We start from the raw sequence: 24,878 nt of genomic DNA, 5'->3' as shown, positions 1-24,878 counted from the left end.
ATGCAGATTATATCCATCTCGTCCTATGGGCTGCGATGAGCTAATAATTTGGACGACTGGATGTCCTTGGACACACTTGCAGGACAAAGTCACACAGTAAGTAGGACAGCTAAATCAAAATTCAAAGTCTCCCAGTCTGAGATGAGAAAATGAATACAAAATTGAAACAGTATTGAACAGTACCAACCTTAATGCTCAGATTGGTATGTAAGTGTAAAATCAGTGAAGCCTTTCAGAATCCACGTATCTTACTTTGAGCTTATTGCAGAATTTCTACATACAAACTACATTTGTCAATCAGACTCCATCAAGACTTAGTTACCTCTACACCACTAAATTTACATTTCTACTTCATAGGCGACTAAAATAATCACAGGTTTATAGAGTGCTACTTCACTCAGTAAAATGCATATACTCATTCCAACGGCCAACATTCCCTAAAAATCAATCAAGCTGCACCAAATTTCACACACTCATAGATATCAGTTTCCTAAATGTGCTTGAATTAATGTGATTTAATAAGAATCATGAATTATTCCCTGGGAAAATTATGAAAATGTTGAAAAAGTAAAAAGTAAAATGAAAAATGATTGGGTTCCTCCCTGACCCATACCACAACGGTCCACAATTGTAATCTTGATTCCAAACTAACAAACAACAGACAAGGGTGAAAACATAAACTCTTCATCGTCTGTAAAAATGCTAAATGGTTACATTTCTGTTAGTGATCCAGTACAACAAATCTTATTGAAACTGAAGGGCTGTGTGAATAGTGTGAAAGAACATCTATGAACAAGGAAGCAGTTTAAATTACAGTTCCCTGCTGACACTGACAATAAAACCTCTAATTTATCTTAAAGCGCGAGAATCTTCATATTTAATACTCAGAGGAAAGAATGAGCAAAGTCAGCGTGATAAAAAAAAAGCCGAGCCTCATTAAAGTGAACTCAACAGAGACACTAAACAGTGAGAAACAAACACAAAAACACATTTCTTTGACATCAGTGCGCTTAACTGTAACTCTGTGGTAATTAAGCCACCAATGATGGAGCGTATTAAACTTGTAACTTTATAATCTGCTCCAGTAAAACTTCTGAGTGTTGTTCTACTGAGCCTGGTCTCCTCGCTACACACTGCAGCTGTAGCAGAGGGTGCTGAATAATTAGAGAGGAGCAGGACAGTGAGGACGGAGGATGGAGGTCCTGGGCTGATGGATGAGAGGACAGACGGAGACTGACAGACAGATAGATGCTTGAAATGATATTTGGGTGAACTCTGGCCTCACCTTGCTTCTCCCTGATTGATCACCATGTACATCTCCCAGGACATGTTTTCAGCCACGGCTCCATGAGGCACCAGCAGGCTGACCCCTGGAAAACACACACAGATGTGTCAGCAGCAGCCTGACAGCGCGTGGGGGGGTCCAAACAAGGGCTTACAGCAGGTTGTTCATGATGCACGGGTTATGGAAATATTTATGTGAGCTTCATTTGACATTAATGAGCTGTGGGATAGCAAAGAGCAAAGTGAAACTCAAGTGTGTAAATAAAATATCACAAAAATACTTTTATTGGAAACATAAGGAATTTCAATAAAATTATAATAAACTTTAGCACATGCAAACACTGATGGGTATGAGAAATATATATTTAAGTGAAGGAGGATGTAAAGTCACTCAAATATTTACACAGGATCGGGCACACTCACACACAAGTTGCTATATGTGCTTGTGAATTGTGATTGGCTAACAGCAGTGTTTGTTTAGGCTTAAGTATGGACAACGCTCTGAATGACCTTCAAAATTAAAGCGTGTAATTGCTTTTCAAAACTGATGCCGTTACAAAAAATTACTTAGACGACTTTTGCCTGAGCTGAGCTTGGCGCAGACTATAGGTAGAAAACATATGGTGAGCAGCAGCTTTTCATGTGAAAGTCATAACCTTCGTTGACCCAAACATCCCTGTTCAGTTACGCTGCTGTAAAACAAAGTCACGCTACTTCCACCTCTTCCTCGGACAGCCAGCGGTCAGGTCTGGCCTTTGCTCTCTCACGGTGGTGCTCTGTCCTTAGCTCACAGGACAGGTTCAGTTTTTCCCCAGTCTCAAGTATTGTAAAACAACAGAGCTCATCTGTAAGTTTCAGGATTTAATTGACTAACTTTGAAAGAAACCCCCTTTTTTCAAACTTCAACAATGCAGTCTCTTACCGCATTATAATTAAGCATCAGTTTATTTTTGTCATCTCCACCCTCGGAGCACATCATGCAGTTCTGTCATATCTTTCTCCCTCTATGATGTCTGACTGTCTCATTTCAACTCTGCTTCTGATGTAAATCTCCTCTTAAACTGTCTGATTTTAAATTTGATTCTGACGTCTTTAGATCTTATGAACATGAGGTACTCTAACCTGGAGTCTTATGATTTGAATATTGAATAAACTACAGAGAGTTCACTCCATTAACTACTAAGAGTTTTCAAAGAAACAATGCAGGGACATTAAGTAAACATGCATTGCTTGAGCATCAAAAACCACCAGAAACCTTCCTTTTTCAATTCTTCATAAAAACAAACCATAATATTAACCATGATGAAGGGCAGTACTGAAATCAGCTGTGATACAGCCAGTCTCTGGGAGCAGCCCTCCATGTTGTCCTGACTGATACTAAGTGGCTTCATCTCAGTTGGCTCATATGCCCAGGCCTCACTGGCTGCGTGTGCGGCTGCGTCGCTGACCTGCTGCGTCTCATGAGCATCTGTTGTTCACACACACAACTATCTTCATCTGTATCATCTTCAACTGCATCTTCTGGTCATGCAATAACAATCAAAACCTTGTTAAAACAAACTAATGGATTCAGTCAACAGAGATGCAAGAGTGCTTTTACTTTGAAACTGCTACAGGAAGTGTTGCCACTATATATGTTTGTGACATATTCCACAGATGGACACTGATTTCCCCTGTCTATTTCTCTAGAAGAGCAGCACGTCTCATGTGGGCAGTGTGGCCACTCTGAACTGATAACATGGGCATGGAAACGAAAAGCAAGACATTCTGGTTAACTCCTATATGGCATTGAACTAACCATTTGAGTTAAGTTCCATTAAAGGTTCAGTGTGTATAATTTAGTGACATCTAGTGATGAAGTTGCATGTTGCAGCTGAATACCCCTCACCTCACCCTCCCCTTCCAAACATGAAAGAGAACCTGTGGTAGCCTTCAGTTGTCATAAAAACTGATGTTTAGTTTGTCCAGTTTTGGATACTGTAAAAAACACGGCAGCCTCCGTAGATAGACCCTCTCCCGATGTAAATATAAAGTATTTAAATATATAGGGCCCATTCTAGTGTAAAGAAAACAACAATTCATACGATTTGGATAAAAAACAATAGTGAAAACATCACTAGTATTATTTTATATTAAATTCCTGCCAATAGATCCCTTTCACCTAAATCGAACACATTGGACCTTTTACTCACATTTTTAAGGCAGCAAGGAAACTTATCTTTTTATGTTGAGTGGAATTTATACCATTTATTTTGTAGCTTCAAGGCTAAGAACTATCAGAAAAGACTGAATCAAATAAACAAACAACAACGTGACCTTGTCAACCTTCACCTGATCAGCCGGAATATCGTTCACACGTGTAATGGAAAAGGATAGATGAGTAAATATATGGATTTGAATTATGTTATTATGTAAACACGTCTCTCTGAATTGGGCACGTCGATCTTGAATAATCATTACAATCTTATTCTGATCTCCTTGCAACAACAATTACTTAACTTCTGATTATGCAATAGCTTTCAAGAAGCAGCGCAGCACTGCCTCGCCGCTATTCATCAGCACTGCCTGACACTATTCATCTGCTGCTGTGTGGATGGCAGAGCATTCACAGCGAGGAGCAGAGAGCATATAGAAGGCCCATGCTCTACAAAGAAAAGGTTCAGAGGGGCAGAGGGGGAGATGACAGAGAGAGACAGCTTTTGGCAGCTGTCTGGGGAGGGGATCTATTGTAATAGCGGCAGCCTTCTTTCAAATGTGCATTTTTAACCAGTGTGTTTTTAATAAATGAACATGCTGTGTCAAATGTTCATATAGAGTCCTGTACTCCATCTACAAACATTAATAATGGAAAAGACTCTCAGTCGTTCTCTGAAATGTCTTGTGTAGCATTGATAGGAAACGCCACTGACTTTAGAGGTAAAAGGTCGGTTTAGTTGACAAAGGTTGAATAACACAGCCTGTGTAAACAGGAATGACTGAGACGTTTACCAGGTAGTGAGGGTCCAACATAGGATCCAGAGTTTGGGGATCTTGGCCCAGACTAAAATCTGCTCTCTTGTCCACCAAGTTAAGGAAGTGAAATACAAAGCTTTAATAATATAAGTGAGTTAAAGTACCATATGTCTTTTTTTTCAGTATAGAACCCAACAGTATGGTTATATGCTCCTGTAGACATCTTTTATTTACAATGTCAAAGAGAAGTACTAAACTACCCACAATCCTCAGATGTAATAGCAACATCTCTGACTGGTGGAGCTGTTTGTTACCGTGGAAATGTATACCACAACTACAAAAATCATATCTTTATGATGGTTCAGCCTTACATTACGTTTACTGTAAAGCAACTATGATTTCTCTTTCGAAAATTCAGTGTGTCTTAGAGATGAGGAAAATAAAGTTCAAAAGGGTGAAAATCACTTCAACAAGATTAAATTCAAGCAGAATCGCAATGGAAGTTGTTGGTAGGGGTTAATTCCTAAGGGTTCAAAAGATACCTAGTTCCTTCATTCTTCAGATAATTATGTTGACAGTCTTGTACCTTTGTAGTTTTCCTATGTTACTTTTTGCCCTGAATCAAATGTTTTATGGTCACTGTTCCTCTGTTATCTGGTCATTATGGTTCCAGGTTTAAGGATTTTCTGAAATGTTTATTGAGAAAGTAAAAGGGAAATTTACTTCTGCAACCAAAGCCACTCTAAAAGTGGGCGGTCATAGTAACTCTCTACTTCTTAACAAAATACACTGCATGTATCTTCAAGCCTCACACATGTGCTGAATGAATTTCTTTTCTCCTAAAACATTAACAAAGAAAATATTTACGTAACTTGTTGTTTACGCAGGTGTCCTCTTCTTCTCTGCCTTTGCTGACACACTGCTATATTTCCACGCATGTTATTGCCACCGACTGTCAATCAGTGGAATAGCGTAAGCCCACTGGCAGGGATGTTTCATGTCATAAGAAAAATGCAGTGGGGAGCTAATCATTAAGATTTTGCATAGTGTTACCAGTAGTCAAAACGTCACAGTGCACCTTTAGCCACACATTCACTGATTCACTGCAGCACATTTGTATTAGACTACATTAGTTATACCCATGTGCTTGTCTAACTGGCAGATGAGTGTGAATTGTCATGGAGCACCACGTTTGTTCACCCTGCTTATGTGTTGTTATATATATATATATATATATATATTGGTGTTGATTTGCTGTTGTGTTTTCTTTGCCTGCAGCTTCTGTATGTGTTGTCCTGGCGACAAAGCTCTTTTCTTCATCTGCTTGTTTTTTGTCCATTTTGTCTTTGTTTCCCTGCCACACTACTCACCGAGAAACTATGTCTTCTGCAGAAAGTAGGGCCAATTAAAAATGTCCATTGGGCGTCGGAGGATTATCCAGAGTCATCAGAACATTGTTTGCGGACAGAGATGTTGCTGCAAATCATCTTTCAATTACGCGAACACCTCTAAATCTCAAATCTCAGAGGCAGGTTACGCTAGAGATTTGGCTTAACATAAAATTACATGTAAATCTACTGTATCTAAATAGTGAAATACAACTACAATATCTGCAACCTGTGTGAATCCACTCTTTAAAAGGCTCAATATAAAAGTCAGGGGAGCTGTAAGGTATGCTGCTATTTTGGTTCTATACCACTGAGGTGAGGAGAAAGCTTCAGTAATCTGCAGTGAAGTGCTGCGTGTGGCTGGCTATTCACTCTAATGAATAGCAGTCCCCGCCGACAGACTGTGTGAGTGCTGCACTTGACAGCAGTGACTGCTCCACTCAGACCCTCCGCCTGAAAGATGACCGCAGGAGGCTGATTGTACTTCACCTCTCCACGCCAGGCGAGGGCCACAGAAGAGGGCCGTGAGTTTGCACGGGCTGTTGACCCCCAGACAACTGTAACAGTCCATGCAAACTCCTCCAATCACTCCATTTGTGTTGGCGGGACACGATGACAGCGTGACCCGTGTTTGCCTGAGAGAGCCGGCGATGATGTGGAGGAATAACAAACAGCTACCTACCTTGGCAACGGCACTGATTGAGCAATGAGTGTGTAGGTGTACAGATAGTTGTGATGTGCCGTAGTAAGAGGCTGACTTCTTGGTGAAGAGGAAGTCTTGACAAACTTATTTAACACTTTTTGCACACAACTTATTTTTCTCCATCTTTACTTAGGACAAAAACTTTTTCCAACAATTTGCAACAATTTGGTATAATGGTTATACCAAATAATAATAATATAATGGTTGTTTAATGGTTCTCTTGTTGAGGGTTAAGGGCAGAGGATGTCACACCATGTTAAAGCCCTATGAGACAAATTGTGATTTGTGAATATGGGCTATACAAATAAAATTTGATTGATTGATGGTTTATGGACAGTATTTTACAGTACGTTGTGAATACCTCTTAAAACGCTTCATAAGAAGTATATCAAGAGTTGAAAGTATTACTTATAGTGTTACGAGTGCTAGTTCTAAACCTGCCTGTTCTATTGTCATGTGTTAATGCTCCGGAGACAACTTCAGAATTAGTCCTTGTCCTCCTCAAACAGTTCTACAATACACGGTCACTTTTTATTGTTTGTGTGTTGGCCACTGTGCGCAGAGCTTTTTAAAAATACTCTATGCTGGAGAAGGAAGTTAGAAAATATTGTGTTCATCCTACCTGGTATATCTGTAATAAAGTTTTTCTATCATCAATGTTTTTCATAAAAAGAAACTGAATTTGGTTTATTACTTTTACCCAACTCGGCACTGCACAGACCCTGTACTGTGGGAGGTACCATAGTGTGCCGCTGACAACCACAAATACAGTAGTTTGAGAAGTCTTTTATTCCAAGTGCAATCAGCAGTTTCAACTAAAAAAAATCCTGCTGCGGAGAAGTTTCATCCACCATATAATCTACAGTATGCTTTGATTCGGCTATCTTTTACTATCGTACTGTGGTTCTACATCGTAATGTGGTCTGTATCTGTTTTATATGATAATGTAAGATGTTCTTGTGCTGTTTTTATGTTTTTGGTGAGCTAAAGAGAAATTTCCACTTTGGTTGATAATAACCATAAAGATGAATGCTTTATTCTATTCATACCTTACTTGTGAAAACCACTGATTTGCGTCTCTCTTAGGCAGCGTGCCACCTCCCAGCTCTGAGAAAATTCACTGCACCACTTTTTTCTGTCAGAGAGTGTGTGTGTGTCTGTGTGTGCCAACAAAGCACAACAGTGAAAAACGGTGCTTTCTTGATCGCACACGCAGCAGACCGTTAACAGCAACAACAAGCAACACGGAATTGGAGAAAAATAGATATTTGTTGTGTTGGGAGACTTTCTGTGGAAGCTGAACCCAACGTTAAACAGGGCTGGCTGATGATGGCCACTATAATGAGAAGTTACTGCAGCCTCTTTTTACGGAAACTAAGCTGCTTTTCATTATCAACACAAAGAGCCTTTTTTTCTCCTAACAAACTTCCTGTGAAGCTCACCGGTGTTCGGCACCACCAGGCGTCCTCCGGGGTGGCCGAACACACTCGTGGTCCTCAGCTGCTCTTTACTGGAGCTGATGGGTCCATTGAGCGTGAGCAGGCCCTTCTTGCGTCTGTCCATGGTGCTGCTGTAATCCCGGCTCAGGTCTCGCGGGAAGGTCTCGGCGGGAGCTTTTGCCCGGAACTCCGCCCGCTCAGCCACACCCAGCGAGACCATAAAGGAGCTCTGAACTTTGACCTTGATGTCTGGCAGGGGGTCAAAGAGCTCTTTGTCCGTGCCGTCCTGGAAGCAGAGGGGAGTGCTGTACGTCCGTCCCACTGTAAGGTCAGGCTGCATCGAGGAGTTGAGGAGCAGCGGGTTGCCTGCAGAGATGGAGAGAGCACAAAGCGCACGGTCACCTCAAAGCCCCGCTCACAGCTGAGGACTTGCATTATGTAGGGAACTCATTTATTTAATGAATCAAAGCCTCTGTGTTATCTCACATGGGATAACACAATTCACCAGTGTCCTAGATACAATGTAATAAGGTCAGGATAGTAATATCATTCTCATTTTTCCTTTCTTTTTTTGTTGTGTTAGTTATTTTGTGATTTTGGTCTAAAAGCTGATAATTGTGTCAACAATTCTGTAATTTTCACGGCAGGGAAAGATGTGCCACTCAGTTTGCATGGATTAAATATGGATTTCTGTCTGCAGCACAATGCAGTACATTCAGCAGAGTTGGTTTTTCGTAAGAGAAGGCACAGCATACTTGAGATTAAAATCACACATTCATGGATGTTCCCATGCAGGTAACATTAATCCAGTTCAGATCAGGTTTAAAGGACACATCTCCGGGCTCCTTTAAGTGCAATATTCCTGCAGCTGACCAGTGACGCTCCAGCACCAATTAAAATAACATGTCCGGGCAGGCGATCAGAGCATCAGAGGTAAGGGAGCGCAACCTGGACAGAAGGTCCAGGGCTCGAAGCCACGGTCAGGGCGTCAGATTTAATTACCAAGCGCTCACACAGCTTGATCTCCATAATCCATCTGCCAGAGTCAGCTCCTCTGGACGGTGAGGCGTCCTCCTGAAGGACAGGAGGCAGGGCCAGGAGGGGTCTAGGTGACTGCTCTGTAAATGAGGGTAGTCCTTCAGCTCGCAGTGTGGACCCAACAGCCTGTGGAGGGGGGTCTTCATCTGCGGCCATTAGATGTGACAACGCTGCCAAATAGAGCGAGGAGTGCGCAGCATCGATCTGGCAGACTCAGATGAGCAGTGCCCCCGGGCGAGCCGTGCCAAGATAACGCCGAAGTCACTGAGTCCTTGCTGCCCAGCTGTTGCCTGGCAAGGGGTACAAGGCGGGAGGCTAATGTTGTTTTATTTTTAGGGAAATGGTTAATTACCGGTGGCGTGATTTGTGACGAGCATTTTGGGATGTGTTCGTTTTGACTTGTTCTTGAAAAGCTCAACTTTTCCTGTTGTTTCTGTCTCCCCCTCAGGGGTCTGGTCATTAAAATATGGAACACAGCCACACATGTATTCAGATCCTAACAACTGTGCTGCTGCTCTAACGTGGAGTGAATCACAATGAGTGGAGCTGAAAGTAATAATTATTTTGACTACATGAGAAAGTGTTCATTAATTCTTGATAAATCAATTAAGTTACACTAGTCACTATACAGAGTTTCAATGTGCACTGTCCTGGGCTCTAGATCTCATGTCATACAATGAAATACACTGTTGCTTTTCATTCATGGATTAACTCTGTCATGGTTTATTCAAATGTTAAATGACAACTATGTCTTTAATAACTGAATGAATTCCATTCATGTCACCCACTAACAAAGCAAAGTGATATATTGTGTTTCAATGTTGTTCAGTTGACTGCAGAGTAACGCTGCTAAATGCAAAGCACAGTTTGTTTTCACGAAGAGGTGCAGGGGAACTTTTTTTGTCATCTGTGCCAAAATTAAATCAAAAAAGAAATATCCAACCACAGCTTTGGATACCATGGATACTGGATATATACAATGCAACCCCTCTTTTGCTAATTTGTCCCAGTGGCCATTTTTGGGTATTACAAGGTGCATTATAACCATGTTTCAGTCCATGTATATAGCAAATCTTAACAAAATGTTTTGTCCATGTCCCATCTGCTAACATGGAGGAGACAGGCTTTATGACTTATAGTGCAGCCAGCCACCAGGGGAAATCCAAGTGATTAGACATCAGTGTTTGTGAGTTGGCATGTTGTCCATCATCCATCATCTGCAGCCTCCTGCAGTACAGGCCGTCTCTTAAATCTACAGTGAATAGGCTGGCCAAGAGGAAACACTTTTCATGTGAAAGACTGTCTGTCATGGCTGCCATCAGCTCAGGTCGCCCATAATGTCACGACAGATGATTGCTTTTCCTTTTGGAACTAATTACACGTCTTCTTCCTCATGAAAACTAATGACAGTGCTTCGTGTTTAGCAGCAGTCTGTATATAATGCTGAACAACAACACAATCCATCTTCACACTTTCTTTGCTGTGCATTTATTTGATTTTAATGTGAAACGAAAAAAACATTTCACTCAGTTATTGAAGACAAAAGGACACAACAGAGCAGTATTTCATGTCTGTCATTAAAATACAGCCAAAGTACTTAAGTACCAAATTTCTGTAATTGTAAAAACTGTTGATTACGTCCCACAACCCTAAGACATTAAGTTGCGTGTTTTATTCTACTTATGGCCTATGTTTGCTGATAGGAATGCAGAATGTTTATATTTTATATAGACTTAAAAGTATCTTATGACAATGTACAATATCAAGGCTCAATTATATTTCTTTGTCATAAGAATGTGATAACAACAAAGCCACATTACAGATATTCTTCTGTGATCTTGCTCTTGAACTCTATCCACTACCGCATATTGTTTCACCTGTATTATAAATAACACAAAGTCTGAGCAGATGGGAAAATGTAAAGTAATTGCTACAAAGTTAGTGTTCCATATAAATATACATGCTCCACAAGAAATGAAAAGATGCATTTCTGAATGCTCTCACGGTGAAAGCAAACCCGCGGGCGACTTCGCGGCTATTCTAGGACTCCGTAAGAGCTGCGGCCGAGTGGACATCACCCCTCTGCAGCAGATATTCGATCACTGCAAAATTTTCTCCACTCCGGCCGAGTGGAGAATGATCTGATTATCGCTTGAGTGTGCATCTTTAAGAATGGCGTAGCGAAAATGGAATGGCAGTGGCGAGATGAGAGAAGTTAATGAAATGTACCTCAGGTTGAATACCTTGAGGGATAGGTCTGGAATTGGGCCTCTGATTAAAAATCACTCAGAGGGAGAAGTAATGCAGAGAGACAGGGTCAGGTCCAAAGACTCATTCGACACACTGACGTACAGCCGCTCCGGCAGCACACAGCCATCCGAAAGCATTTAAGAACTTCTTTAACTATTTATGTTTTTTTTCTTTCTTTCTCTCTGGTGATTATTAGGCAGGAAGCCACTCATTGAAATTAAACACACACTTTTAGAGGCGTTTCCCCCCCTTGAGGAAGTGTTTATGAAAAAGTGTTAAGAGTGCAGTCACAGCAGAAACAGGCCGATATAAAAAACCTCAACAACTTGCTCCCAACCAAACTGCCTCTGCCGTAAAGAGCCAGGAAGTGTTCTTCATTTCACAGGGAGCCTCAGCCGGCTGATGGAGAGGAAAATGGAAAGGAGTGATTGTGGCCGGTGCAGGGCACAGCAGGCAGGCTGCGGGGAGACATGGCCTATTTAAATAGGATTGATGACCTGCTGAATGTAGACCCGGCTTGTACCACCTCCCTGCCCCCCATTCTCCTCACATCTTTCCCCGTGATGTGGGGTGGGGGCTTGAGCTACTCCCTAGGCCTTGGGGGAGCCGGGGGTATAGTGCGGGCACCAGGAGGGCTTCTCAATGCGTTGTCACCGCGGCGGCGAGGATGGATCACCCATCGCCACGATGGCTATCACTTGCGCTAACCCAGAAGTGTCAGTGACAGTAATACGAATGCCTGGAGCGAGGCTGGCCGGGACGGCCACAGTCCCATAACCAACAGAAGTTATTGCTGTGCGCAACAAAAAATGAATTGATGTTCACTGTTCCATACCCCTCACATTTATCCATCAGTGGCTTAGGCCAGTGTAATCTGATGGAGGAGATTGGTTGCCTGACAGTCAAATGTGTGGTCTTCGGGGAGGGGATGGCACAGCCCCGGTGTCTATCAGAGATTGATTATCTCCTTCTTCACAATAACACGGGAGCAGGTCTGTCAAAAAAGAAGGACAGATCCTTTCATTGATTATGGAGGTATAAATCCTAGGCAAATAGGGAAGCTGCACGCCATGCTGCTCCATGTAAACAAATGCCATCAATCACCAGGGTGGCCCTGCCGCAGTGGTCTTTGATGACGCCGGCTTTTGGCCTTGTGGATGTCAGCGGGTGTCGGCGTGTAGTTGATGGCAATGTTTCTTACCTTGTCTGGTGGTTTTGAAGTTGAAAGACTGGAACCCTCCTGTGAGCGCAGAGGAGTCGATGACGTCCACGCCGTACTCGCTGTGGTTCTTCCTGTACAGCATGACGGCCACCACGAGGATTGCCACGGCAATGATGCCGGCTCCCAGGCCCGAGTACAGCGCCACATCATTGGAGCTGTCCATACCTGAAACACACAGGCGACATGGGAAAGTAGAGAGATTTAAAATCTCATATAAAAGCCAGTATTCAAATATTGCCCAGGTGTCAAATAATAGGGGCCTGCACAAACCAATGTCAGCCAGTCGCTAATAAAGGCTGGGTACGAAAGAGGAGGAAATTACCAGAAACCTTACAGTTCACATTCGGGATAATGTTCATAACAACTGAATACAATTTATATTCTAATGTATTCCAGTTATTTTGACTTTCTCTTACTCCTTGTTGATATTAAAAGCACACACATGAATTCCATTTACATGTTTTGGGGAGTTAAAGTTGTGTAAAGATATTTTTGACACCAGAGGGAGTTCCGCAAACAGTGTTAAACTGCAATAAGTGATGTCACTTGGGTCACTATATTGGAGGTTAATGTATAAATACTATATAACAAAAGACAGTATCGATATTATCTCTGGTTCTGCTGCATCTATTTATGAAACATTTGTATTCTCCACACTGAGTGTAATGTTAAATCAGTGGAGTGCTCTTTAAAACATTGTCACCAATAAACCTCCTCATATTGTTTCACATTAAAATTCTACAGCAGGAAAAGCTTGGAGAAATACCACGTGAAAATTCTGGAGAAAACTTTGAGCTTCATTCACTGAGATGAGCCGAATGTTGTTCAGAGAAAAAACAAACAAATGGGAACTCCTGACATGACCAGTGCTGAGAAACTGTACTTTTTACTGAATTCATCAAGACAGCAGGAAAAACACGGAGCGGGTTAAGTTTAGGGAATTAGAAATAAAGGCACGTCTCTAATATAAGACTCAATAAAGGCCTGGTTCTATCTGCACTGAGGTAAGTAAAAGGCCCCAGGCAGTTTTTGAGTGTGTGTCTGTACAGTATGTGACAGTGTGACAATATGTAAATATGTTCTTGAGGTTTCTCTAGCAACTGGGTCAATTTTTTTTCACTTTGATGAAAGCAGCCCCGCCAAAAAATAAGTTTTTAAGTGTTGCACATAAAAGACCCTTGTGTTATTTTTATATTAATAAAGACCCAGACTCAGTGAGGAGGAGGAGGAGGAGGATGGAAGGAAAGCAGTGAAGACAATTTTGTTATGATGAAGACATTCAAGGGCAAACACATGCAAGAGTTATAATGTGTTACGCTGGCTCCAGCATGGAAGTGAAATGGGAAGGATGGAGAAGTGGTAAGATGGAGCAGACCATCTGTCTTATCTCTCTATGCTATATTATGCCCCACAGACAGGATTAAATGAACACGCACGGTCGTTACTCTAAACTGTTACATGCCACAGTCAAGCTGCTAACATGGAGGGTGATTAGCCAAACTGCCTTTAGACCCACCGGTCTATAACCAATAGCTGTGATGGATATCTCACGGTGAAGACAGTTAGGAGCCCATGCGGTGTTGCTGCTGGTCACAAGTTGACGCTAGGGCCAATCAGAGGCAGATTCATTTATATTATTCCTACCAGGGTGATCACTCGACACATATCAATGTAACGCAGTCCCTGTTCAATCACTTCAAACTGCAGAGCAGACAGTAGGCTCGACTTTTACACAAACGTAGCAGGCTAATGAAGGCACACTAGCTAGCACCTGACAATCACTTAGCCAGGCTAACACCGGTGAGTGATTGAAAGCCGCCACAGGAATGTGAGGACGGCACCGTAAATTGGTCAAATTAGCTCGTTTGCAATGATTACAACCCATTAATCCTCCACACCAGAGCACATGTTCACTTGTCACAACCAATATATCACCTGGCTCAAAGGGGAAGCACAGCTGGGATGTCACGGCTGTCATAAAAAGTCAGTGCTGAATGATGACATGAATGCAAATGAGAACTTGCTGGGTTAAAAACAGAAGTAGATCAGATCAAGGTGAACTAATTGTCGGTAACTCGGGATGTTTCCGTTTCCAGTATGTCCTGAGAGAACGCAAATTGAATGTCACCCCCATTTACCGCTAACTTTAAACTTGGAATATTTCAGCTCTTGCCCACAGAATTGAGGGCATTGCACATTAGTGGCAGGTGGGGACTGGGAGCTGGAGATGAAAGAAGTCCACAGAGGAAGACTCACTTTGAGGTTTAACGTCATGTAGCAGCTTTCGATCTGCAAAGACAGAGAGATAGAGTGAGACAAAGAGGAGAGAGAGTGGTGATTAAAGTCCCAGCCTAGTGTGAAGTGTCTAACAAGTGTGGTGTCGGACCTGGAGCAGAGAGAGAAGCTCTTCTGATGACAGTGCTCATAGATGATAGATATTAAGTGATAATGGCCAGGCCAGCATCACCACTGTCCTCACATCAGCATCGACGAAGATGGGGAGTTGCAAAGTGCTCAGTCTTTTAAATGCCTGAGGACTGATCATCTCGAAAAACAAGATTGATTTTATGTAAGAGGTGTAAGGTCCAGGGTTTCTGCAGGTTGCAACAAGTTGAACTTTTTAAAACCTTTTTAAGAACATAATGAGGGAAATATAAGAGTTCAAGTACAACAGATATGACAGAAGTCCCCAAATTATTAATTGAGATTAAGATTTGTCCAGTTGAGAATAACGGCTGATCCGACATGTTATCCCGCAAACTAGAGGCAGAGACAGTAGGTATCTTTATCTTTCCAACAGCCAAGGTGAGTGTCATGAGCTCAGTTCTCGAGCTGTTTGTAGGATCAGTCATCAGTTCCATGTTGGCCTTGTTGTCGCGTATCGAGTTTTATTACAGCATGTTAATATGTAGATCTACAACATACTTAGACATTACAAACCATGAATGCCGCCAAAACATTTCCTCATAAATATTGGTAATTTGAAAGTGTGATGGAAGTAGCATTTAATGAATGTTAACATAATAAAGACCCACCAAAATGGATCAAGTGCATAAAATACTAACATATTAAAGACATTTTAAAGCCTAAAAATTCTGAGTATTAAAGTTTAGACATTAAAAGCCACAGCAGAAACCCTGGAATTTACAGATGGCACCATTATGGAGACAAAAATGAACACCGTAGTGAAAGGCACATTTAAGTAGAGGTGAACAACTTCAGGGAAAAACAAATGTATTTATTTTCTTTTAGTAACAGTATTGGGGCTATGATTTAACCCTCTTCTTATCTTCAGTTTAATAACATCTTTGGTTCAATTTAAACCTGTTTAAACCCACATGAATAGAATTGAAATTGATACCCAAATTAATGTGTCAGGTAATTCAGTAAGTTTCTGTGTTGAGGACCTAATAGCCCTTTCAATAAAACACAACATCCCCAGCCTCCATAAGAACCAAGTTACAAAGTCGTCTCAATGAATTTGACGAAATACAAACGGCGTAACAGATTATTTCTTCTGCAGGCCATCAGAAGGTAGAGACCAGCCTTTTGTCATTTCACTCCATGTCTCTTATGAGCCACTCAAAAGGGACCCCTGACAGCATGACTGCTCCCCAAACGTCAAATCAGCTAGATCACCGCCTGGTGGCTGGTTGCAGTATACGTCATAGACAACACCTCCTCCATGTTTATAAATAGGACATGGAAAAAACGAAAGGTCAAAGTACAAAGTCAAATCATTTTCTCAATTATAGTCTCTGTCATTTTGGGTAGTTCTCACACCCATGTGTGATCAAGCGTTTATTTTTTCAGTAAGTTTGATTTTAATTAGCATTATGATGCTATAAATATGGCATAAAGCATCATGATTGACAGCTGAGATTGATTGGTGATTGGTCCAGCGCATGTATTGGCGGGACCTCCATACTGTGGCTCCACATTACAATCACTACTTCACAGACTTAGAGATGGCAGCACTCGAATCTGAAATGTTGTGGCATCATTTTTGTACAATGGGAGGAAGTAGAGATGTGTCGTCTATCTTTATATGCAGTCAATGGTTGTTACTGAGGCGTATTTCGTCACCACAGCAACCCATACAGATGGGTTGGTAATGTCTGGACACAGCAATTACATCTGATTACTTGCAAATAACAGTGTGGACAGTCTTCCGTACATATCTAACATGAGAAACAAATCGGATTTGCCTGCAGACTGAGCGCAGCTATAGTCCTCTTGCACTTTGTGTTTTCTCCTCCATGTGTGAGCAATCATTGATCACTGATGTTTGCTTTTGGGTCCTTAAGCAGAGAGAGGATTTTTGAACAAAAAATTGCAAGTTCTAGTTTCCAAACTAGTCAAAACAAAAATGTGTAGAATGTCGATATGTTGAGCTGAAAGCCTCGGGTCATACTGACCCCAATATGACGAAGTTATTTAAAGATGTAAAAGATTTTATGGGATCATATTGACCCCCAAGGACAATAGGAGGGGTAATTGGTATAATTTTATATAAATTAAATTAAAACTAAATACAAAATGAATTAAACTACAGGTTGTATTGGTGGTAGTGATAAATAACATGCACTTGTGCCAAATAATGATGAATGATCATAATTTTAAAGATTAAATAAAACATTGCAGTTGTGTTTTGTTCACTTGTTGTACGCCTAATGAACTCCTTTAATTTCATTGTAACTTTATTCATTTTATTCAAACAATGCATGTCTATTAAAGAATTGTGTTTTTATAAAAATGCATGTGTCGAAAAGATCTGTATTTCTAAAAGAAACGTGCGTCTTGTGATTTGAAAATTTAAACCCTTCAAATCACAATTCTGATAGAAAAGATCATCATCCAGCCCGATGCTGTATTCATTAACAAATTCAAGTCATTGCATGTGCATGACCCAAACAGTGCAATGCTCTTTCATTTCCACCATCAAGCATCATTCAATGATGGATGTCTGCACATCTCAGCCTGACACAGAATCAGTGTGACATACAGTTTGTTTAGTGAGCAGCATGCTGTAGTTATCATGCACTGGGCATCCATGTCAATCCACAGTGTGTTTTCTTTCCAACACACCTCCTGTTCAAACATGCTCGGATGATTTGCCAAGTTACAGTGAGTGTATATATGATGATGATGAACATGATAGTGAAAATGATGAAAATGATGATGACGGTGCCCAGTGGGGAGAAAGGCCTTACTCTGGGTACACAGTCCATCTGTGCAGTTCTCAGTGGCCTCGCTGCTCCCTTCACACATCTTGCCTCGGTGTCTGGGTGCAGGCGAGTTGCATTCCCGACTCCGCTGCTTCTCGCACTGACTGCTGCATATGGTCCACTCGCCCCACTCGTCCCAGCCTCCATCAACTGTAACATGAGGATAATACACATAAGTGGATGAACAAAATTAACTGATACTCTACATGTATATAGTTCAAAGGCTATATTAACAAGACTACTTCACAGCTTGATTAGCATTTATAATGGACGTTATAGAGTTCAACTTTATTCAGTGCAGTCGCGTGCTGTCAGCGCAAGTGGTCGACTTGTTAAAGCTAAAGCTAAACATAAACAACAGCTAGACAAAACAAAGTGATATCTCTCCTCACATCTCAGAACAACGTTCTATCCCAATAATGACACAGCCTGTTTGCATTAGTTTCGTAATATACTGCCCTCTTCAGGTGGAAGCAGGCTATTGTCTCTTGAAGCTAGGTTGACTAGCCAATGTATCTCATTGTTTCTCTCATTTTCAGGGGTGCATGCCATTCAGTCTTGGGCTTGTAAAGTTGAGGGGACGCAGTATGTCTTGGACTTTTTCGCATTTACGATAAAACCTGGGATCTCTGATGGGTGAATGGCTGTAGCTACAAACAAGTGTGCATGTCAAGCTGCTCTTGATTTGGCTTCCACTGTTGTGCGAGCAGGTATTTTTCACACTTTGTTGCACAGTGTGGAAGCTGATTACATTTAAGAATTACTCCCACAATTTTTTCTCTAAGTGTAAAGGGGCAGCAGTCGCAAGTAAACGAGCAAATTACACATCTGTGTTCGATCTGCGGTAAGTACGAGAAGTTTGAGACAGACGATACTTACACAAGTAGTGCAGCTGCTTTAAGGGATAGTTCAGAGCATAAGCGAGTGGGCGAGAGAAAGTGTGTGTGTAGGTGTGTGACTGGAGCAGAGAGTTAGAAGTTAGAAGTACAGCTGTGAACTAGCAGTTTACAGCTTGGGCTGTTTGTCAGGAACTAAATGCTACAACACCTCACGACCAAAGACTAGTCCCTCTACGCTCTCTGCTGTTCATTTTGGGTCTTTTCATACATGTTTGGAGCGTACTTTTTTTTAACAGTTTAGACCACTTCTGTCAGTAATTTACTGCTCCTCTCTGTGTCTCTATTCGCACTGCGCACTGCCAACTGAATCGAGTCAAACCATGCGCGCCCCACCATCTCCTCCAGCTCCATACATTGCCTAAGTTTACAAATTCCATTGTAGCCTGAGGTTACACATGTCCGATGTCACTAGTTGTGTGTGTGTGTGTGTGTGTGTGTGTGTGTGTGTGTTTGTGTGGGTGTGTGTGTGTGTGTGTGTGTGTCAGCGCGCACGCAAGATAAAGACAGGAAGCAGAGTCAGGATGAGCAGAACTAATGAATAAATGTGCACAGCTATGAAGAAGTATTTGATTTATTTAAGAAACATACCAATCGTTATGTGGTGATCGGTGTTGATATTGTGTCATATTTCAAACAAATTAACGTATAAAGTGTAGCAGGTAGCAGAGAGAGAGAGAGAGTGAGTTCTGGGATCATTTACTTACTATTGCTTTTAACCTATAGGATGAAAAGACACTGCTGCCTCACCTCTATGAGTTACTCCTGTCAGTACTATACTCTCAGATGCCACAGTCTTAACTTAAATACCCCACCTTGACGTTTTGGTTATTTATTACATTTACCACACCCATAGTGTAGTAAACACCTGAATCACGGTGGTGGGCTCTATAGTTCTGTTCCCTAATGTGTTAAAGTCCCTGTATGTGACTGATTTGCTGTTGTGTTTTTCCTCTTTTTTTGAAAAAGAAAATCATCCTCATGTCTTCATTTGAAGGACAAAGCTTGATTCTCTTTCATTACTGTTTCTAGATTAGGTTAAAAAAAAATGTATATAGCATGTTCATTGGTCAAGTTTAGAGTTAAAGGTAGCAACATTATTTTGTGCAGAGCCAGGTTATCTGTTTGCAGATGACTCTAGTCTTTAAGATAAGCTCAGCTAAAATAAGCTATGTAAAGCTCGACCAATGGTATTAGTCATCTTTAGAGCTGTCTGTGCTTGGCCACATTTTTAAATGTTGCTCCCAGCCAGGTTAGCTGTTTGCAGACGACTCTAGTCTTTAGGTTAAAATAAGCTACGCTAAGCTAAGCTAAGGTAAGCTAAGCTCAACCAATGGTATTAGTCATCTTCAAAGTTGTAGGTGGCTACATTTTCTAATTTTTCTTACAGCCATGTCAACTGTTTGCAGATGACTCTGGTCTTTAAGCTAAGTTAAGCTCATTTAAAAACAATGACAAGAATTTCAAAAACGCATGTGTCAAAATTTTAAACCCTCTCTTGATATAAACATCTGCAAAATGCAGATGTTTATATCAAGAGAAATTTGGTGCTAACTTTACACACATTCGGCATTTAGATATTGTCTTAATGGTCACACACACATATTCAGGACACACACAATGCACATTGTGATGTGGTGGTACAGCTTGAGAGACATTTTCTTTTTCTCATTAACCCCCAGGCCTGTTTATATAATGGGATTTGATACAAGGCTGTGAAACCCAAACAGCTTGGTGCATGCTAATAGCTGAATTTCTTCCGCCACGCTCTGTCATCTGATCAAGGAAGAGCTCATCATGCTTAGCTTAACAAATATTGGGAGACCATATGGCGCCTGAAGATTTTTTGGCAGCACTTGCGATGCCCATAATATACAGTCTTGTGGGCGGTGGAGAGGGGAAATTTCTTTTGTAATGTTCCGTGGGCCGTGCCCACACTTCACATTTGTTTGTGGTTTCTTCTCAGCTGTTTAAAATGCAAACGATATGTTTATGTTGCAGAGGAAATGCTGAGTGTTTCTGAGTTTCACCGCAGTTATTATGCATATTGCCACATATTTTCCCTATGACTTGTTGCTCTGATTCCATTGCATGAGCTCATCTGCCAACTGCTTTAGATACAGTCTGACAACCTGTAACCACTGCAAAACTCTGCATAGACTTTGGGTACTTTTCACAATCCAAGCTTCATGGTTTGTTTTTTTTCGGTCCTGCTTTCTTTGTGTCTGCTTTAAAAAAATTGCCTCATTAAATTGTTTTGGCGACATTTTGGTAGCTACGCAGACTGTCTGATTTTTGTGCCTTGTTTTCTTTCAAACCATGCAGTGTGGGGTCCGGCTTTCTTCCGGTGCTTGTCTGTTGCCTTCGCAACCACTCAGAAATCTCTGGAGCGTTTGAGGGGTGGTGCAGCAGGCAGAGGCAGGATGTAACATATACATTCTGCTGTGGTGATCACGTGTTTTTGTTTACACCACATCGACATAGGTGTCAGCTCTTGACATATTTGTCGGTATCTTATTCATGCATGGCAATGCCTTTTCATCCTGGAGACATGTATTCTATTTGTCTTTTTCAGTTTTGTGCTCTTCGCATGTTAGAAATGTCATCAATGCGGCCACTTGCTCAGACATTATCCAGAGTATTTAATGGCAGGAGAAACTGCATGACTGAAAGCAGCTTAACTGTGATCTGGGAAACAGAGAGCAATGAAATGATTTATATGCTCGACAATCAAGAAACGATTGTTACTGCTTAAGATTAAATGACTGAAGGATATACATACAGGCCTCAAAGCTCTACAGTGGCAGCCTGGTCTTACTGGTCTCATCAGTCTGTCTGCAGAGCCCATTGAAGAAATCTAATTGAGTGTTTTATCTCTTTTAGCTACAGAACCATGAGCTTTAAGATCTAAAGAGACAGCCTGAGTCAGTGGAAATAAAGAGGTTCACTCTTTCACTGGATCTTTACCTTTGAAATTTCGTCAGAATGCAAGACATCAAAGTCATCTGTATAAAACCTCCACTTATTTATATATTATTAATAAAATGAAGCAAATGCTAACTGTTGCACTGCAGCTCTACTGGTTCCAGTATGTATTGTTACTGGCCCATTAAAAGACCAAAAGGCATAAATTAAAAAGAGGCCACAAATGCCAAGTTTCAGGTTTAATAAGGTACTCTCCTAAAACTCTGGGGCCTTGTAGTTTTTGATCAAGAGTTACTAAAAACGGAGGAAATGAAGCCGACTGAGACCCCTGAGGCGATGATTAGGTGTATATGTCTTTGTCACAGATACCCAGTGGGTCTGAACCGTACACAGTGTGTAATGACTACGTTTTAATCACCTGTTCTGTCCCAGAACTACAGTCTGAAGAAGACGAGTTTCACTTCTGGGACTGTTCTCTTCCCTCTTTGCCATTTCTTGTTAAGTGCCAATCTGCTTTGTGATGGGGGGGCCCTCTGACCTCATCTATCCTCCGGGCTGTCTTTACACTCACACCATCATTAAGGCAATGCTCTGGGCTGGCTTGTCAGAGCTGGACAGCCTTGTCAGTCAGTGGCTCAGACAGCTGGGTCACCGCAGCCTACGCTTCAGCCTTGTCTGCATCTCCTTCCTCCCACTAACACACCCGCTCCTCCATCGGCTGCATATATCTTCAGTCCCTCTGTGAGGCCTCCAGGCTACGGCGGTGGCAACAGGTCTGCATATCCCTCCTCAAGTAGGAAATTCCTATTCCTCCTCTTTTGCACGTAATTATTTTTTTTCCTGTGAGGTCCCTCGCTGCGAACATATCCTGCCACCCCGGCCCGACCATTGAAGGTGCGTTAAAGGTTGACAGCTTTAATTGGCAAGTTGGTGGTTGAAAACTTGGATACCCACACATTAGTTGGCGTCTGGACTTCAATTTGTTTGCTTCCGACATCCAGGCAGAAAGTGCTTTTTATAAGTCAGATGTCACTGCACCTCGAAAAAGTAAAAGCTGAGTCTCATCAGTTTTTGCTGCACAGAAAACGAAGGTGGCTGACGGTGTCATTTTCTGTGCCTCCATTGTTAAAAGATGCAATTTTAACACTATGTTGTGTTTATGCTTTTGACAATTGTTGGGTTTAAAAGGGGCCAGTGTGTAAGATTTAGCTGAAAGGGATCTATTGGCAGAAATTGAATATAAAATAATCCTAGAATTGTTCTTTTCTTTACCCTAGAATGGGCCCTTTATATTTCAACATTTTATATTTACATTTGGAGCGGGTCATCTCTACAGAGGCCGCCATGTTTTTTACAGTGGTCAAAACTGGACAAACTATATTATGACAACTGAAGGATACGTCAGGTTTTCTGTCATGTTTGGAATGGGAGGGTGAGGTGAGGGTTATTCAGCTGCAGCATGCAACTTCACCACTAGAGCTCACTAAATTCTACACACTGAACCTTTAAAAGTTAGGTATGTAACATGAGAAACATAAGAAAACAACTTTCAATGAAGATCAGCACCGATAAAAGAATGCTGAATTATTTATGTAAAATGATGTAGCTTGTGCAGTATTTTAAAGAATTGATCGTTGGTGGAGGGTTAACAACATTTTGAGAGTAAGTGACCAAATGTGTGTTTTTTAGGTAAATAGGACTCACACTTTTCTTTGAGAAAAAAATTGTCCATATATATTATACCAGCCACGGTGCGCAATTCCCTGCTAGACTCACACAGAGCGAGCGAGTGAGCGCTCCTCTCCACTCGCCGAGTGAGAGCCAGGCGGAGGGCATGGGCTCCACTGACCGAGCCACGGTGCGCAATGCCCGGCTGGACACACACAGAGCGAGCGCCCCTCATCACCTGCCGAGTATTTGGTGTTATTGAATTATTTTTCCAGCGTTCCAGAGACCCCGGTGCCTGCCCCGTCAAGTTCACCCACACGCTCTTCTCTGTGATGAGGATGAACAAAAACCCACACAGGAGTCGTCTCACTGCACCTTCACTCCATCTTGAGGGTTTCCACAGCACAGAACCTAACCACACACATTAATGAACTGGCAGCCAAGAAAAGAAGCCAAACATCTGGCTCTGGCACATGTACATAAAACAAGAATGTAAATATGTTTTCTTCTTGCACTTTATCCAATATCCTGTCGATCATGTTTAATAAATGTTGACCCTGTTTGGCCCTTCACGTACTACCACTTTTTAATTTGATTGAGTTTGACTACACTGCTCTAAATGGTAAGGAAAGGAGCTTCAATGCTTCCTAACTTATCTCCTTTACTATAGGAAACATCAGACCATCCTTTATGAAAGGAAAGGAGAAATGCTGCCCCACAATTCTTTGTGGCAGCAACATTTAAAGTGGCACAACCTTGGAGTTGCACCTGAGGACACCCACATAAACATAAAAAATAAAACAGTTGTTGTAGTGGTGTCTGAATGTTTAATAATAAAAATAATATCTTGCATTTATATAGCGCCTTTCACGGGACCCAAGGACGCTTTACATATGGCTGTGAGAAAAGGAAAAAAATGCATCGTGAAAAGTAATGTACAACCGATGGTCACTAACCGACCAACATACTGTCGTACAAATGTGAATATAGCCAAGTAGGGGATAGTGAGTGGGTGATTTCGGACACAGCTTTGGACTTTCCTAATGCAGTCCAGGGTTGGCGTGTCTTCTTCTTCACTGACTTTTTTGGAACATTGCTGCATTTCTTTGGCACATTACTGCCACCGACAGGAGGTCACTAGAATAAAACTGTTGGCAGCAAATGCATTGCAATGTTGCACATTGTGTTCACGCATGAGCCTTATTGCACAGGCATGTGTGACAGAAAGACATCAGGGATGTAATCATCACAACACTGCTCCACAGTGCTACTGACATACTAACACTAACACAGTAAACACTAATGACAACATGAAGGCCACAATGATAATACTCATGGTATTCCACAGCACATTGTGAAAAGATTACTGTATCATATGATAAAAACAGAAATGCCTTGATTGAAAAGAAGGGAAAGTTATAAGTAAATATTTTTCATTTACAAACGCTCTGTGTAATATGTGCTAACAAACGTTGTTTTAATTCAATTACAATGACATGCCAGGAATTGACCCAATTAGTGTCTAAAAGTGTTTTTATATTGCCGATGAGCTCACTATATAGCTCACTATATGAAGCACCCTACACAGTGAGTAGGAGGGAGTGAATGAGTGAGTGATTTCAAACACAAACTTTCACTTAGATTGATCGAATGTGCAGCTGATTGGAACATGATCCACAAAACCAATCATTCAGTAAATGTTTTGTCTCTAACATCTGCATTTGTTACTGACATTAAAGTCTCAGTTTGATTGACATCATATCATGTGATTAAGATGATTTATTGCGTACAAACTGCCTCAACAGTACTATGAAAATTGAATGTACTGGCCCACATGGCTTATCCAAATATTCCACAAAAAAGTCAGGTACTAGAATAGAAAATA

The 24,878-nt window shown here is 41.4% G+C and overlaps 1 protein-coding gene across 2 annotated transcripts in view; it reads right to left on the bottom strand.

The window, feature by feature from the left end:
• unc5db (unc-5 netrin receptor Db) overlaps positions 1 to 24,878 on the bottom strand; it is a 188,910-nt gene that overhangs the window by 35,011 nt on the left and 129,021 nt on the right. The window contains exons 7-11 of one of the 2 annotated variants that reach the window (XM_035167032.2): positions 17,490 to 17,654; positions 14,533 to 14,565; positions 12,256 to 12,441; positions 7,770 to 8,132; positions 1,286 to 1,370 (exon numbers count right to left, since the gene is read on the bottom strand). In XM_035167032.2, coding sequence (XP_035022923.1) covers positions 1,286 to 1,370; positions 7,770 to 8,132; positions 12,256 to 12,441; positions 14,533 to 14,565; positions 17,490 to 17,654 — 832 coding nt within the window. The remainder of the gene's footprint in view (positions 1 to 1,285; positions 1,371 to 7,769; positions 8,133 to 12,255; positions 12,442 to 14,532; positions 14,566 to 17,489; positions 17,655 to 24,878) is intronic. The other variant, XM_035167033.2, reaches the window with a different exon arrangement.

The sequence above is a fragment of the Hippoglossus stenolepis genome, chromosome 9 (assembly GCF_022539355.2).
Source record: "Hippoglossus stenolepis isolate QCI-W04-F060 chromosome 9, HSTE1.2, whole genome shotgun sequence".
Lineage (NCBI taxonomy): Eukaryota > Metazoa > Chordata > Actinopteri > Pleuronectiformes > Pleuronectidae > Hippoglossus > Hippoglossus stenolepis.
This window is presented reverse-complemented; position numbering and strand designations above follow the sequence as displayed.